This window comes from Sphaerodactylus townsendi, linkage group LG16, assembly GCF_021028975.2.
Source record: "Sphaerodactylus townsendi isolate TG3544 linkage group LG16, MPM_Stown_v2.3, whole genome shotgun sequence".
NCBI classification, from domain to species: domain Eukaryota; kingdom Metazoa; phylum Chordata; class Lepidosauria; order Squamata; family Sphaerodactylidae; genus Sphaerodactylus; species Sphaerodactylus townsendi.
This window is the reverse complement of record NC_059440.1, coordinates 1,951,010-1,968,172: the sequence shown is the minus strand read 5'-3', so window position 1 is coordinate 1,968,172 and position 17,163 is coordinate 1,951,010. Positions and strand designations below refer to the sequence as shown.

Here is a 17,163-nt window from a genome sequence, read left to right as displayed (position 1 = left end):
TTTGTGAATTCTGATAGGGCTACTCAGCTTCCACAGAAAATATTACAAAACTGGAGGGGAGAGGACCACAACCAATTTAAATAAAAAAATATATACATGATAGCCAATTATGCAATTTTACAATGAAACTTTTGTTTTTCAGCTCAGAGCCTCTGGCTTAATAAAGTTTAAAATTAAGCCTGAGGAATGTGTTTTGGGAGAAGGACCAAATCATAACAGTTATAAAGGATTTAATTTCTTCCACTTTTGTAAGATTTTCCCAGTCAATCTCCTTTTGTTTTGACTCCAAAGTTGAACATGTGGTAAAGTAATATCTGCACCTGGTGAAGGAGCCTAAAGAAAATTAAGTGGGAGAAAGCAGAGAGTAGCAGTGCTCTCAACAACGGTCACTACAAATATTTCTTTTAGGTTTTGACCTTGTTTGTTATTTGTTCCATTGTTTTTACTGTGGTTATACAATACTTTGGGTACCATTTTATGTGACATATACAGTCCAATAAATGATCTCACATTTCCTTTAAGACTCCATACATGTAATATAATAGTGCTTGATTTACTTTTAGTGAATCATGGGTGAAAGTCACAACCCCTGAACAAGGAGTCCTTTCTTCGAACTCCAGAAGTACCAATTGAGTAGCATATGCATTTCCAGCCAGTCAAAAGGAACAGAGAAAAAAAATGAACATCAGGCTCTGGAACCTAACATGAAGTGATGGGAATAGCAGCAGTGGTGGGATTCAGTCGGTTTGTACTGGTTCGGGTGAACCGGTTGCTAAAAGCGGCCAGCTGCTCTGAGGCACTAAAAGCTCCATCCTTCCCTCTTCCAGGGGAGGAGGAGCGAGGGGGCTTTCAGAGCCCTGCAGCAGCTGGGCACGAGCAGGCCTCCCCCAAAGGCCGCACCACCAGCCCAAAGGTGCACAGCCTGACTGGCGGGCAGGCAGCCCCCTGCAGGTGCCTCTGAAGGCTGTAGCCCTGCTGGAGGTTGCCCAGGCCTCCCGGCCACTGCCCTAGCCCAGGAAGGCCATCCCAGGAGCCCATGCTGCAGTACCTTCCTGGGCTAGGGCAGCAGCCAGGAGGCCTGGGCGGCCTTCCAGCAGGGCTGTGGCCAACAGCCCCATGCAGGCTGCCGCTGGCCAGCCCCCTGCAGCGGTCTCCAGCGGCCGCCACCAACCTGGGCCCCCATCCAATGCTGGAAAAAGCCTCCTCCCACACACACACACTCGGGTCGCTGCCTTTCCTTGCCTCCCCTGGTTCAGCATCGAAAGGGGGGGCGCAGCTGCCAGGTAAGTGGGCAGCAAGGGGGGGCGCATGGCAAAGGGGGCAAACTGGTAGCTAAATAATTAGAATCCCACCACTGAATAGAAGAAATGAGAACCTAACCAAAATGAAGCAATGACATCAATTCTACTGTTCTAAATAAGCTGAATAAATCAACCTGGAAAATTTATTGTCCTAGCTTCATTTGGATAAGTCAGTCTCAGTCACAGTTTTTGAGAATGGTGCTTTTGGGCATATTTTGCAGATGTGACCCAATACAAATGTATTAATAATTCAATTCTGTGCAACAATACTGAAACTTGGTATGGGTGGTATGAAACAGAGATCCTTCAACATTTATGCTTAAATATATGGGGGAATTTTAATTGTTTCTTTTTAAAGTTGCTAAATATGACTGATTGGTAATAAGTGTTAGTGCAGACATTTTGTACAGAACAAGAATCCTACTGACCTTCTTCTGTTAAGGGAGAAGACAGGTTAAAGCCTTTCCTGAGTGAGACCTGGCCCCTTTGGCTGAAGAATCTATGGCATCTCAAAGGCCACAGGAGAAAGACTAACAAAATAACTCTAATGTAAAGAGAAATATGAACTGCATTGGTGCAGGCTATCCTGTCAAGCAAATCAGTTTTATTCTGTCAGGAATGGCATCAACCACTTATGATACTGAACCTGACCCTCACCACATTGAAACAGAGTCTTAGAAGAGGGCTTGGAAGTAAGCAAGAGAGAGATGTGGGCTTGTGGAGAGCTGAGCAGGCAGCACAGGAAAGCCATCAACCCCAATTTTCAATTCTTTTTTTTAAATCAAGATTTATTCTCAAAGAGCTCACAGCTTTTGTATCATTGTAGTAGAAACTCTCCCATTCACCAATAAGGCAACAAGCATGCACCTATCTCATCTCTATCACAATGAGACAACTGGATTTCAAGGTCTCCCACCTTATCCCCATCTTACAGTCCATCACACAAGGTCCCTCAAAGTTTGTAAGAAGATCGTCTAGTTGGATATAAGATTCACCATCTCTCTCCACCACACCATGGAAGACGGGGACACAGGAGTATAACCGATCGTTCATCAGCAGTTCAAAGCACTTCTCCTCATTTTCCGAGTAGCGTTTCAGAATAGTCCCACCATCAGCTGCCTTGAAACTTCCTGTAATAAAAAAACACACTGACATATTGAGGGAAAGCCTCTCTTCTGATTTAACCACCACACCCTTACCTTCTAGATCAGGGGTAGGGAACCTTTAACACTCAAAGAGCCATTTGGACCCGTTTTCCACGGGAAAAGAAAACACTTGGAGCCGCAAATAATTTTTGACATTTAAAATAAAGGTAACACTGTATATATTGGGGTTTTTTTACCTTTTACTCCGCTCATTCTGAGAAGCGCATGGATGCGCCCGCCTGCTGCCTGCAGGGCGGGCAAGGATGGGGCCAGCAGCTCAGCCTCGCCGGCCGCCAAGAAAGCACCCGCCCCGCTCAAACGGGGCGGGCGAGAGGGGAAGCCCGCGGTGCGGCCCAGCCGGCCAGGGGCAATTGGTGCGCCCGCCCTGCTGCCTGCAGGGTGGGCAAGGATGAAGCCGGTGGCTCGGCCTCGCCAGCCGCCAGGAAAGCGCCCCCCCCTGCTCCAATGGGGCGGGCGAGAGGGGAAGCCCGCGGAGCAGCCCAGCCGCCCATGGGCAGTTGGTGCACCTGCCTGCTGCCTGCAGGATGGGCAAGGATGGGGCCGGCAGCTCGGCTCGTGGAGCCGCAGTGCAAGGGCAGAAGAGCCGCATGCAGCTCTCGAGCCGCAGGTTCCCTACCCCTGTTCTAGATAAAGACTTTCCTGGAAATATAGTATATTTCTTGTAAAAAGGACACTGTAAACAGCATCTGTCTATTTAAAAAGTCACATAAAATGTATACGTGGACTTGCTCTAGAAACACTAGACAGCACAGAAAGTTAACAAGTTAAGTCATGCTATTACTTTGACAGTCAGATAATATGATTAAATCTTCGAAATGCTATTACTGTGTCCTGAATTGAGAGCTACGATGTACCTGTTCTTAGGGTGTAAGACAAAGTGATTATGGATCATTAACCAGCGACTCAATGCTAGAAGCCAAGTCATGCATTTTGAATACACACATGCAATTTTCTCCAGATACTGTAAAACTCTTGGAACCATGCAGCTTCAATATTTTACTATCCTAAGATTAAAATTTATCCACCACAACCCACATGATCAGTACAGTGAGACTGGAAATGAGTCAAAAGGGAGCCATTTCCCCTTCCAGAACACCACAGATGGAAGGAGGATTTTTCCCCCTTATTAATAGATGGTAATTAGCCCATGGCACCTGAAACAAATTAATGCACCAAACAGAGAGAATGAGGCCAATCCCAAACCATACTCTGCATTCATCCACATAAATTTGGTCTAATGTTTGCTGCCAGCACTGGAATGTATGAATCAGAGCAAGTTCAGCTGCAACTGTTCTAATTTTAAAAGGGGAAATATAGTATTTACACTTCCCAGTTAACTGGCACATTTCTCATCCCTCAGACAGACAAGTTATTGCAGAAGCCTGGCATAAATCACTTAAAGACAGTAAGCAGCTTGACCAAATGAGATCCTATCAGCTTCTCCAAAAACTAAAAAAAATACTACCTGCTCAGGCAGCATTTGCTACCATATCAAACTTCGCCAAGTTCTTTGCAACCTACACCATCAGTCTATTCCAGCAGTGGTCTTGTAAGTGTATCATCTGCTTGATTTTCTCCTCAGAATATAGGTTCAAAAGAACTTCCATATGCAAAAAGAGTGAAACACTGAGCATCTGGACGACAGTATACCAAGTCCAAGACAGAGGTGTGGTTGTCTGCATCTGTGTATGGACACACTTCCGGGGGAGGGGGGGGGCAAGAGGCTTTCCTAATTTGTATACTTTGCTTCTTTCTCACACTGGTTATAGGAGATATCTCATCATGCAAGCTAAATGTTTCACCCAGCTAGGCAAAACACAGTCATGATACTGCTAGCTCTGCTTACTCAAATTTATTATTCATATTATGAAAACTATGGAATGGGTTAGGATTGCGGGCATTTCCATTTTTAAACTTTACACGAGTTTTTAACAACAACGTTCCAGTTAGTGAAGCTGTTAAAAATACTTGCTTCATGTTCAAGCTTTTCTTTACACCATGTGGATGTGAAACAAAATTTGTTACATACAATATTTGGTATTTTCACAGGAGCTTGGGAGTCATATTTGAATGATCCCATAGCCACAGTCAGTTTATGATGTTGTCTGTATTTACTTCTGGCAAAATTGACCAAGTATCTTAACAAGGTACAGGTTTCATTTTTAAGATGTTTATGCTACTAATATACAAAATGGGTAGCATATTTCAAACTACATTAAAAAATACAGCTATCTCAGTGTTTTTGATCTCTGCGCAAAAATAACTAATTTATTTGGGCTAAGAAGTTTGGAGCATTCATATGAAGACTGACTTATTTTGTATTCAGAAGTCCTTCAAAATCTATGCAATTTTATTATCAACTTTTTGTAAATGTCAAGGAAAATGGAAGGGTTTTTTCACCTGTGTGACCAGCCAGCTGCACCCAGGAGTATCGCTTCTTGAACGGACTGATGACTGGCAAGTTGACAATTGTTTTTATTGTTTGCCATGCTTTTTTCTGGAACAAAAGGGAAAAATCCATCAGGATCTAATCATACAGAGAATGCTGAGTAACTAGATGCATAGAGATCCATGGCTTACCATTTGCACTTGTGAGTCTCTTTTCACCTCTAAGAAGCATCTGTTACTATATCTGGTAGATTGTTATTAAGATGCTGATAATGTAAGTGACTCACTATGCAAGCAGATAAAGGAAGGGTTGATCAAAGGGTCAGGCAACTCTCACAAGACACTGCCCATCTCAGGGAACACCACATATTGTGATTCTCAAGTTTTGTTTTGTAGAACAGCCCATTGGGCACTTACTGTGAAGGGTCCTTCTCATCGGAGGATAGGAGGACATCTTGCTGGGTGATTCCCACCATCCTATCAGGGAGGCAGAAAATGATTTTCTTGCTTTCTTCTTCCTGTGGGAGTCAGCCTTGGCTCAGTTTTGGTGACTCTGTAAGCAGTTTAACTAACTAATCTTGTAATTTTACGACTGTCAATGAACCTCAAAAATATTAACTTACAGTTAGAATCAACAACGATGGTGTCCTCATATCCTCCAATGAGAAGAACCCTTCACGGTAAGTGACCAATGGGCCATTCTCATTGGAGGCAGAGGACATATTGCTGGGTCCTTCCAGAGCAGTGTCCTTAAATGGGTGGGACACTGTCATGATTCTCCAGCACTGCCTGCAACACTTTCCTACCAAGAATGATATTTATCTATTTTGTAGTGTCTGATGAAGGATGATAGTGAGGACCAGGTGGCCGCTTTACATACCTCCTCCACTGTAGCCTGTCTTTTGAAGGCTTCATTAGCTGCTGCACTCCTCAGAGAACGTGCAGTGATCTTTTGAGGTGGCTCCTTCCCCATGCACTTGTATGCTTTAGCAATACAATCTCGAATTGTCTTGCCAATGGTAGGTTTGGACATTTTTTAAGCCCACATTGGGTGGAGATACTTTAATGTACAATGCTTCCGACTTCCTTATGTGTTCTGATAAGGAAACATTTAAGTGCTCAACAGACATCGAGCCTGTGTCAGATGATTTCCTGTCGGTGTTTGGGATGTGGACAGAATGAAGGGAGGTCTATCTCTTTGTTTCTATGGAAAGATGAATTGACCTTAGGACAAAAGGTAGTATCCAGGCAGAGCGTGATCTTGTCCTTTCATCCTAAGGAATTTTAAAGGGATCTCAGTGACCACTGACCTTGGGATGGAATACCTTCCAGAGTGGCCCCCACCTGGACAGGCTGACATCTGTGAATATCTCCATGTACCGTTGGACAAAATATGTCTTGCCCTGTCTGAGGCTGGAAGAATTTGTCCACCATTGAAGGCATGTTCTCAGCTTGAGTGGAACTGCGATGAGAGATGTCCTCTGTCTGCCTGATCTGTAGCCAATAAGGTCTCAGCAAGTGTTGGAGAGGCCTAACCTGAGACCTCCCATACTGAATGGCATCCACATTGGAAATTAGGAGCCTTAGTAAGGTCAATAAGGTTATCGGTGCTTCTGAGAACTGTGGAAAAAAACTCCTTGGTCTGGCAGCAGCAGCTGAGGGGAGACTCCTGGATGAGAAAATCACGGAGCCTAGTGTGGCATCAGCATCAAATGCAGCCACTTTCAACAATTTGCCCCTTCTAAGAGTCTTTTATTACCTGGGCGGGGGGGGGGGAGCTGCTGCATTTTCCTTATCCACTCTATGGATACCCTTGAAGAAGGAAGCAAAAAAATAATTTCCTGCCTCCCTGATTGGATGGTGGGAATCACCCAACAAGATGTCCTCTGCCTCCAATGAGAAAGTCACTTTACAATATCTTTACATGCTACCTAACCTCAAAAGATACACAGCAAGTAATATATTTCAAACTAAGTAGAAAATATAAATTTTCTTTACTTTCTCCTTCCGTATAATCTGGATGATTTGGGGTAATCACTGATTTGTCGCATACTTCCAATGAACAAATGAAGACTCAACTACGGGTAGCCATTTATGTTATCATTTTAAACAGGGTTACAGTAAGATACTTCAGTGTCACCTTGCTTAACCCTCTCCTGGTGAAGCTGGGGCATCTCTGAATATAGGGCTGTAGATAGAAGGGGAAATAGAACAACTGCTGTCTCAACAGCAGAAAATGACCTTTTAAAAGACGGCAACAGAAACCTCTCTCAATGGAAGTGAAACTAGGATGATCATTATAACAGTACTTGAAAATACAATCATTTCAAACAATTTTTTACCCCCCAATTTATTAACCGCAAAGTTCCCTGAAAATTATGTTACAGAGCTCTTGTTCAGCAAGCTATTATAATACAGCCCCAGCTGCAGAACGCAGAATTACAAATATGGACAGGAAGTATTGTACAGCCATCCAACTAGTATAAAAAGCACTCAACATTGATTTATTTTGGCCACACTCAGGTAGGTCTTCAGTCGTGCTTTCCTCCCCAAAGAACAGGATAATGTTAAGCACACTTATGTAGAAGAAAATCTTACCAGGTCAAGTGGGCCTCATTCCCTGATAGGTGTGTTTAGGATTGCAGCCAAAGTTTTCTTACTCCCCGCCCCCCTTCACAAAAAACCTGTGGAATTCCCACTACAGCTGACTCACATGCAGAAACTTGTTTCTGAATCCAGAACACTCTGGTTGGATCAAGTGCCTGTTTGTATTCTGTAAACCTCACACACTGCAGCACTCTTGATCGGATGTACGCAGTATAGCTGATACTAAATACATTTGACAGCACAAAGAACAAAGGAAAAGATACACATTTTTCTGCCAAGGTATCTCAGTTCTAGAAATTATACAATTCACTTAAAGTAACTGTAGGTTTAAAAAGTACAAGAAATGTTGGCTTTAAGTTGGTGGATGAGGTTAATTTTTAGAAATGAAGGAGGAATCATACTGCCTAGCCTGCCTACATTGGTTAATTTTCATGATCCCTGCATCTTTTGCAAAGAAAATCTCTGCTGGTATTTTGAACAAAATCAAGATGGATTTTTTTTCTCCCTGAGCTCTCATGCTCAACGGTACAAGCCTACACAAGCCCACAGAGTGCTATTATGACAGCAAGAAACAAAAGAGGGAAGAGTTTTTTTATAGCCTGAGTTAATTGCCAGTCAGCCTCCTCTATGATTTCTTTCACTTTTATATGTCCTTTGAGCTGAGTTGATAATTCTAAGCCTCAGTACTGTGCCTGAATAAGTGCATAATGTGCCACATTGCCTAAGAAAAACACTTAAGAACATAGCTGTATTTGTTGGATTGGGTCCATCTATTCATTTCTAGGAAGCTCAAGTGGCAGGCTATAGTGGCAGCTTTTCCTGTTTGTGTCCAGCACCTGATAATGGCCTACATTGCCTATGAACATGGAGGTTCTTAACTATTTCACTCTCAGAACTGTCATCCCTCCCACTCAGTTCTAGAGAAGAAGTAGCCATGCTACTCTCCAACTATACTTGTGCAAAAAAATCTTTATTAGATAACTCATTAACTTCATTTATAGCCCACCATTCTCACCGAGACTCGAACAGGAAAGAAAACCAAAGCTCTAGAATGAGCAAAACAATACAGTTGGGCTAGGATTACAGAACTGAAAATAACACAGGCAAAAAAACACCCCTGTAAAGGCAACAAAACTGTCGTGGGTTGACATACTGTAATGTAGGAAGGAGCCTCAAAGGTAGAAGACATTACCACTCCAGTAAGGAGGAGTGATATGTACAATAAACACTGCAAGAGACTATAATACTATCTGCATACTACTGTACTGATCCCTTCAAAAGAATGCCCTCCTGAACGAGTTGGTTTTTGATTTTATGCGAAATGAAAAAAAGAGAGGGGCTTTCTGGTAATCTCTTAGGCCCCTTCCACACATGCAGAATAATGCACTTTTAATCTATTTTCAGTGCACTCTGCAGCTGAATTTCATTGTGCGGAATAGCAAAGTCCACTCACAAACAACTGTGAAAGTGGACTGAAAGTGAATTATTCTGCATGTGCAGAAGGGGCTTTAGTGTAAGAGCCTTAATGTAAGATACACCACAGAGAATGTGCATGAACAGACACTTGTCAATTTTACCTGTTTACACCTTCAAAAGGCTTTGCTCAGATGAGTACAACGGCTGCAGCAGAACACAGCAAGGAACATGGTCCTGCTGGAATGTGGGCCTGAAGCCATTAAGACCTTTGTAAGTGACAGCAAGAATCTTGAACTGAACTCTGATAGGTAACCAATGGAGTGTTAGAACTTAACTTGGCATAAAACCACCTCCAAGATTTAGATGTGGTGCCTTGGTGTGTCTTGGTCTGGAGATTATTATTTAAGAAAATGTGCCTCTAGTAGAAAACAAGATAGCAAAGCCATAACATTTATTTATTATATTTTCAACCTGCCCTTTCTCATAAAAGCTCAGGGAATATACATTCTTCTTCCTTCATGCACATTATCCTTTAATGGTAAACCCTGAATGGGAATAAAACATATCAAGAACAATCTGAGCTATAAAGCAAGCTACATTATCAAGAAGCACCTCAGTCTTCTTTGGACTGAGTTTCAGTTAATTGGTCTCATCCTGCCCATAACCTGGAAATTCACCAATCTGCATGACTCAGATGACAACAAGAACACATGAGCGTCACTAGCATTCCACTGAACCTCATTCGAACTCCCTGGATGATATCTTCAACAAAATGACCCATGAGATTGATTTGGTTTTGCATCTCTGTAGCTGGTCCCATGGATACCAAGGAACATAACTGGAAATATTATTGACAACATAGGGACAACAGTGAAAGAGGCTCAGATCAGTACATGAACTCATTAATGGGGAGAAACTGATGCATAACAAGAAATAGAATAGTATGAACAAATTCAACACTTGACTTTCAACTTGTATAATATTGTTCATGGTCCCACACCACCAAGCATTCACCACTTCCTTTCTTTTATTTAGTCCACCATCTTTTCATTTAGTTACCATCATGGGGTTTTTTAATTAAAAGATCTGATTGTATGAGTGCCTTTCATTTTGAATGTATTACCCTGCAAGTAATCTCATCAAAAACAAAAGAGCTATTCCAGAAGGAAGGCTGTGTGCCACAGAAACAGAAAAGCTTTACTCAGTTGAATGAAGTTTTGGTAACGTTTGATCTAAAAATACTACAGATTTCATTGGTCAAAATTCCTAAATTCACTACCTGCGGTTAGCAAAGCAAACAGCTTATCTATGAATGAAAAAGCAGAAGGTACTTTATTTTAAGATGCCACATAATTGTTCCTTGTGCACATGTACTTATTCTACGTGTATCATGATCAGTGATCAGTGTCGGAAGACCTTGTTGATTTGTGGATGGGATATTCAACCAAGGTAACTGGTATGAACGTGATCGGTTTGCATCATGCTGGATGAATGGTGAGGTTCGTCTTCTTTGTACCACTTTAGGACTTAGCAGTAAGGAGGAAGCAGCAGTAAGAAAGAATCAGCCAAATTATGGCTAGGGATTTTCACAGTAAGAGGAAAAAGGTGAAATTTGTATTTCATTGAATATCTCAAGAAAATGTTTGCAACCTAACAAGATGTACAGTATTAGGGTTTGATTATAAAGAAGTAACCTCTGAGGCAATCCAACGTGATTCTGAGTTTGGAAAAAAAAACAATTATGAGGAAATCATCACTGCCAGTGATCATACAATGCAATTTATGCACTTAATAAAACATTTTATCCACCTTTCTTGCCAGAAACAGTGACTCAAGGTGGTTTATAAACCCAGCCAACAATAGCAAGTCCACACAAATTTAAAAATTCATAAAATTTAAAATATCAGCTGCAATGTCCCAGATCCAGTAAAATCCACCATCCGGCTGATTGCTAAGAGCCCTGCTGTATTAGACCATCTAGCAAACTGCTCCAGAAAGCTGAAGCTCCTGCCATAAAACTATCAGCCTAGATGAATAGCCTAGATGAGAGACTGCTCCAATGGGGGACCAGTATTTCTTGTTCTTCTATTGTGGTTCGATACCAGAAACCAGGGACCAGCAAGTTACCACAGTGTCAACCTCTGATTCATCTGATGAATCCTTTATTCCAGCTTGGCACAATTCTTGCTTCTAGTGTTACTATTTATTATTTATTTATTTGTGATAGTTATGCCCTGCCTCATACTTGCATTTCTAGGCAGCTTACAAAGGTTAAAAACAGTAAAATCACAATAAAACCTCTTGAATAAAATATAGCAATTAAAAAAGTGTTGAGATTTGAAGAAGGGGAACACTAAAGCAGAAAGGAACATGAAAGCAAAACCTCTTTCAAGTGCTGATTATAGTCAGCATCTATAAAAAGACAGTCATGGCTGTATTACAACCATGAAGGCCGCAATCCTAGGGACACTTTGCTGTTTGTAAGCCTACCTGAATGACATTAAACTTCTGAGCAGACTAGTTCACACAAAACTTAAGCAATGTATCGTATAATTTTCTAATGTAGTAAAAATATCCTATTATATAAAAGGCTAGTCATGGTAGCAACAACGCATTTCCAGCCAATTGCCATGCACAACTCACTTCCAGCCAATCGCTATGCATACATGGCCTGGGGGTGGGGGTTACACAGAACAAGTAAAAAACAACACAAACACAACAGCAGAATTTAGTGGTTACTTACTCTCTCATGCATTTGTTCTTCCACCCCTGCTGAAAAAATACAATCACTGTACTGCCCGCAGCTGCCTGAATAGGAGCAGGTACATGCGTTGGCTACTCCCTATGGGAAGTTCGCAACTGCTGGTAGCTGCAACTGCACCATTAACTGTTGCATGGCAATACAGGTGTCTGGGAACAGGAGGAGGAGGGAGCTGGTGACACAGGGTTAGTTGGCAGAAAAGGCACCTTTTGGTGGGTGCCATTAATTCCTGCATGCCAATGCAGGCATCCAGGAAGAGGAGGACAACAAGGAGGGAGCTAGTGACTTGAGGCAAGATGGGAGAAAGACAGGACGGGCTGGGTCCTTTGGGGGTGCCGTTAACCCACCAAGTTTTCTAGAGTCCATTGTATTTGTTTGTACAGTGGGCTTTACTGCTAGTTGTTAAATATTTAAGAAACGTTATGTACACAACCCTGTATTGACTATTCATTTTTAAGTTAGTATACTTTATAGTTTCAGAGGGCAGCCATGCTGGTCTACAGTTTAACAGCAGATCCAAGCACAGTAGCACCTTAGAGACCAACAAGATTTTTTTTTGGGGGGGAGGGGAAATAAGCTTTTGATAGTTAAAAGTTCCTTTGCCAGATTTTTATCAAAAAATCTTGTTAGTCTCTAAGGTGCTACGGTGCTTGATTTTAGAAATACAAGTTTTAGCAATAAACTAGTATGCACTTTTATTCAAGAAATATCTTGCTCACAAATAGCCAAAAAAAAAACAAACCACTCTGATCTAAACCAACTACTTTTTAAAGGATTTTTTCTTGGTAATTTAAATCATGATTTAAATCATCTTGGTTTAAGTAAATCCAACATCTGCCATCTGATGAATTCTGCTTTATAAGAAGGTCTATTCATAGCCAAAGTATACAGAGTAAAGCCCAATTTTAAAACATATTTGAAGTTCCATCAAAATGAAGAACTGCTACCATATTATGTCAGTAACTTTAGGCAAATCAGCATTCCTGCCAGAGGAAAAAAGACACAGTAAAGCACCATGTTACTGTGGCAGTCCCTTGTCAATTTCCTCCTGCAAAAACAACTTCCCTTGTCAATGTCAGTTGCTGACATTGTATCTTTGTCTTGACATCACGTATTCATGATGAAATCAACAAAACTGATATAATTGACTTGGCTTATGTCTTATCCCTTACATTGCTAACGAGATGGAGAATTTTTTAAAAAAATATTCCTTTAGAAAATGGAGGATGAAACGGAGAAGAAAAAGGCTGAAGGGAAGGTTGGGCAACTACATGGGGGCCTGGATAAGGGCCAGATATTTGTTGGACAGAGAAATAAAGGCCATTTCAACATCATTGCACACTCAAGGGAAGTTGGCTCGGAAATGGGTCAAAAGAACATCATGGTAAAGGTGCTTGGGAAAACAGTGAAGGAAAAATGAAGAAAAAACGTTTCCAGAATCAAATGGAGGGATAAAATTGGAAAAGGAAAAAATGTAGCATTTGGCAGCAAGATACGTTGTAAACAACTCGCATGAAAATAAGTCAAACCCATGGAAAGGGCTTTTAAAAGCTGATTTAGTTTTACAATTTAAGAACACAGACAAGTTAGTTAATGTTCACATTGTAAAATCAGAGCAAGATTAAACAGTCTGTTTAAAGGTACATAGTACAGAAAACTGCTTGCCTGCTGAATGTTTACTGTTAATTTTTTTTAAACAAAACATTTATTCAAGAGTATTCTTCCATTGGATTTAGTTGGAAGGGCATGGAATGCTATACAAAAATACTTCTGGAGGGCAAAAATGTGCCTTTATTTGGGCAAGGAGTGGGTAAGCAGGAACACATTCAAGTTCCTAGCCCTTTTTAAATCTATTTACATTTTTGGAGGAGTTTTTTTTTTAAATCAACAGAGGAGGGAAAAAGCCACATAGGTTCAAGAATCTGAACCATAAATGAAAATTACTACCATTTACACGTCAACATTATCTTCTTAATTATAGTAGTAACTATGACAGGCAATTGCAGCCAAGAGTCTCAATGCTAGGCACATTGCAAAGAACCGGTTATATTGCATTTCAAACTTCTGCAAGTCACTCCCTTCTAACAACAGACCTAGTCCATTCAGTTCCATTCTACTTGCAACTATTTTTTTTTATCTTCCCAGCCCTGTGGAGTTATTGATAAACATGCTACAAAGTTCTTAAGTGATACCTTAGTTGTAGCTTACACAACTGGTCAACCAGTTAATCTAGATGTCCAACAAAATGGCATAGCGGCCAAGATCATCTCATGATGTTGTCTCCTGCCACTTAACTTGGAGGCTCCTTATAGTCATTGTGGCTAGTAGCAACCGACAGACCTCCACAAATCTGTCTAATCCTCTTTTTAAACTGTCTATGACTGCAGTCATCTCTTTCCTAAACTGAAGAGTAACATCATCTTGGTTGCCCTCTTCTGCACTTTTTCCAGCCCTGCAATGCCCTTTTTGAGACAAGAGTGACGTAGGAGGTTAAGAGCTCGTGTATCTAATCTGGAGGAACCAGGTTTGATTCCCAGCTCTGCTGCTTGAGCTGTGGAGGCTTATCTGGCGAATTCAGATTAGCCTGTGCACTCCCACACATGCCAGCTGGGTGACCTTGGGCTAGTCACAGCTTCTCAGAGCTCTCTCAGCCCCACCTACCTCACAGGGTGTTTGTTGTGAGGGGGGAAGGGCAGAGAAATTGTAAGCCCCTTTGAGTCTCCTGCAGGAGAGAAAGGGGGGATATAAATCCAAACTCTTCCAGAACGTACGCAGTATTTCAAATGAAGCCATACCATAGCTGTATGCAGGGAAATTATAATATTGGCCCATTTGATTTTCAGTCCGTTTCCTAATAATTCCCAATGTCGAATCTGCCTTGTTCACAGCTTCAGAACAATTGACACGTTTCTTGAGCCATCTGCTAAGATCCCAATTTTTTTTCCTTAGCCTCAGTAGGTTCACACCTATTCGCCTACATTGAAGTTGGGATTTTTGTTCCAGTGTGTGTCACCTTACACTTAGCAACACTGAATTTTCCCTGTCATACTGTCGCCCATTCACCCAATTTGTGGATAGCCTCCTGAAGCTCTTCATAGTCAGTCCTGAATTTTACCAGCCTGAATAGTTTTGTGTCATCTGTAAACTGGGTCACTACCCTACCCACTTCTAGGTTCAGATAATTTATGAACAATTAAACAGTACTAGTTCCATTACTGTTCTTGTAGGATCTCACAGCTTACTTCCCTCCACTGTGGGAACTGTCCATTTATTCCTACTCTGCTTCTTGTCATTTAACCCATTTTAATTTATGAGAGAACCTGTCCCCTTATTCTGTAACTAAGGCTCATTCCGCACATGCAGAATAATGCACTTTCAAACTGCTTTCAATGCTCTTTGAAGCTGTGCGGAATGGCAAAATCCAATTGCAAACAATTGTGAAAGTGGTTTGAAAACGCATTATTTTGCGTGAGCGGAAGTGGCCTAAGTTTACTTAGGAGTCTTTGGTGAGGTACCTTCTTAAAACTCTTTTGAAAATCCAAGTATATAACGGGTCACTGTTGTCTACATGCTTGATTACTTTTTCAATCAAAAAGGTGGTGAGCCAAGTCCTGCTGTTTTTCTCTCAGCAGGCTTTGTTCCTCTATTCCCATAATAATTCTACCTTTGTTTACAGTTTCTACTAATTGGCCTTGGACAGAAATAACTGGCCTGTAATTTCCTGGTTCACCTCTGGATTCCTTTTAAAAAATAAATGTGACATTTGCTACTCTCCAGTCTTCTGGTGCAGTGGCTGAATTTAGCGATAGATTGCATTTACAGGTTAGTAGATCAACAATCTCACATTTGACTTCCCTAAGAACTCTTAGGTGTACACTATCAGGACTTACTGAATTTTAATTTCCCCAGTAGATCTAGAACAGGGGTAGGGAACCTGCGGCTCTCCAGATGTTCAGGAACTACAATTCCCATCAGCCCCTACCAGCATGGCCAATTGGCCATGCTGACAGAGGCTGATGGGAATTGTAGTTCCTGAACATCTGGAGAGCCGCAGGTTCCCTACCCCTGACTTAAACCAACTCAAATCTGGATGCAAAATGACTGATCTACAATCCTAGATAACACTGGAATGGGCAAAGGAGAAGCAAGTGGTCAGATGGAAGCTTGTAAAGTTTAGATGATTATCTGGACAAACATGCAAGATGACTTTAAATTTTTTTTTACAGGTGGTGGTCTAAGATGGTATTCCTGGATTTTAACTACATAACTGGCACCTTCTTGCACATGTTTAAAAAGGCCTCACTGTACTGAGATGGAAATAGCTGGATTTACCCTTTTGTCCAGTTCCACAACAATGTGCCAGTTATTCAGAGTAAATCCTGCATAAAATCTAGGAGCGGAGACTCATCACAGCAATCCACACTGGAAAGACAAACAACTCCATATAGTTTTTCCCTTTGTGAATTCTGATAGGGCTACTCAGCTTCCACAGAAAATATTACAAAACTGGAGGGGAGAGGACCACAACCAATTTAAATAAAAAAATATATACATGATAGCCAATTATGCAATTTTACAATGAAACTTTTGTTTTTCAGCTCAGAGCCTCTGGCTTAATAAAGTTTAAAATTAAGCCTGAGGAATGTGTTTTGGGAGAAGGACCAAATCATAACAGTTATAAAGGATTTAATTTCTTCCACTTTTGTAAGATTTTCCCAGTCAATCTCCTTTTGTTTTGACTCCAAAGTTGAACATGTGGTAAAGTAATATCTGCACCTGGTGAAGGAGCCTAAAGAAAATTAAGTGGGAGAAAGCAGAGAGTAGCAGTGCTCTCAACAACGGTCACTACAAATATTTCTTTTAGGTTTTGACCTTGTTTGTTATTTGTTCCATTGTTTTTACTGTGGTTATACAATACTTTGGGTACCATTTTATGTGACATATACAGTCCAATAAATGATCTCACATTTCCTTTAAGACTCCATACATGTAATATAATAGTGCTTGATTTACTTTTAGTGAATCATGGGTGAAAGTCACAACCCCTGAACAAGGAGTCCTTTCTTCGAACTCCAGAAGTACCAATTGAGTAGCATATGCATTTCCAGCCAGTCAAAAGGAACAGAGAAAAAAAAATGAACATCAGGCTCTGGAACCTAACATGAAGTGATGGGAATAGCAGCAGTGGTGGGATTCAGTCGGTTTGTACTGGTTCGGGTGAACCGGTTGCTAAAAGCGGCCAGCTGCTCTGAGGCACTCAAAGCTCCATCCTTCCCTCTTCCAGGGGAGGAGGAGCGAGGGGGCTTTCAGAGCCCTGCAGCAGCTGGGCACGAGCAGGCCTCCCCCAAAGGCCGCACCACCAGCCCAAAGGTGCACAGCCTGACTGGCGGGCAGGCAGCCCCCTGCAGGTGCCTCTGAAGGCTGTAGCCCTGCTGGAGGTTGCCCAGGCCTCCCGGCCACTGCCCTAGCCCAGGAAGGCCATCCCAGGAGCCCATGCTGCAGTACCTTCCTGGGCTAGGGCAGC

The 17,163-nt window shown here is 41.7% G+C and overlaps 1 protein-coding gene across 1 annotated transcript in view; it reads right to left on the bottom strand.

Annotated features, from left to right (window-relative positions):
• Positions 1-2,111: 2,111 nt before the first annotated feature.
• LOC125445913 (inositol-trisphosphate 3-kinase A-like) overlaps positions 2,112-17,163 on the bottom strand; it is a 21,617-nt gene continuing 6,565 nt past the window's right edge. The window contains exons 2-4 of the mRNA XM_048519350.1: positions 7,569-7,636; positions 4,868-4,964; positions 2,112-2,431 (exon numbers count right to left, since the gene is read on the bottom strand). Of these exons, the coding sequence (XP_048375307.1) occupies positions 2,169-2,431; positions 4,868-4,964; positions 7,569-7,636 (428 nt within the window). The 3' untranslated portion in view covers positions 2,112-2,168. The remainder of the gene's footprint in view (positions 2,432-4,867; positions 4,965-7,568; positions 7,637-17,163) is intronic.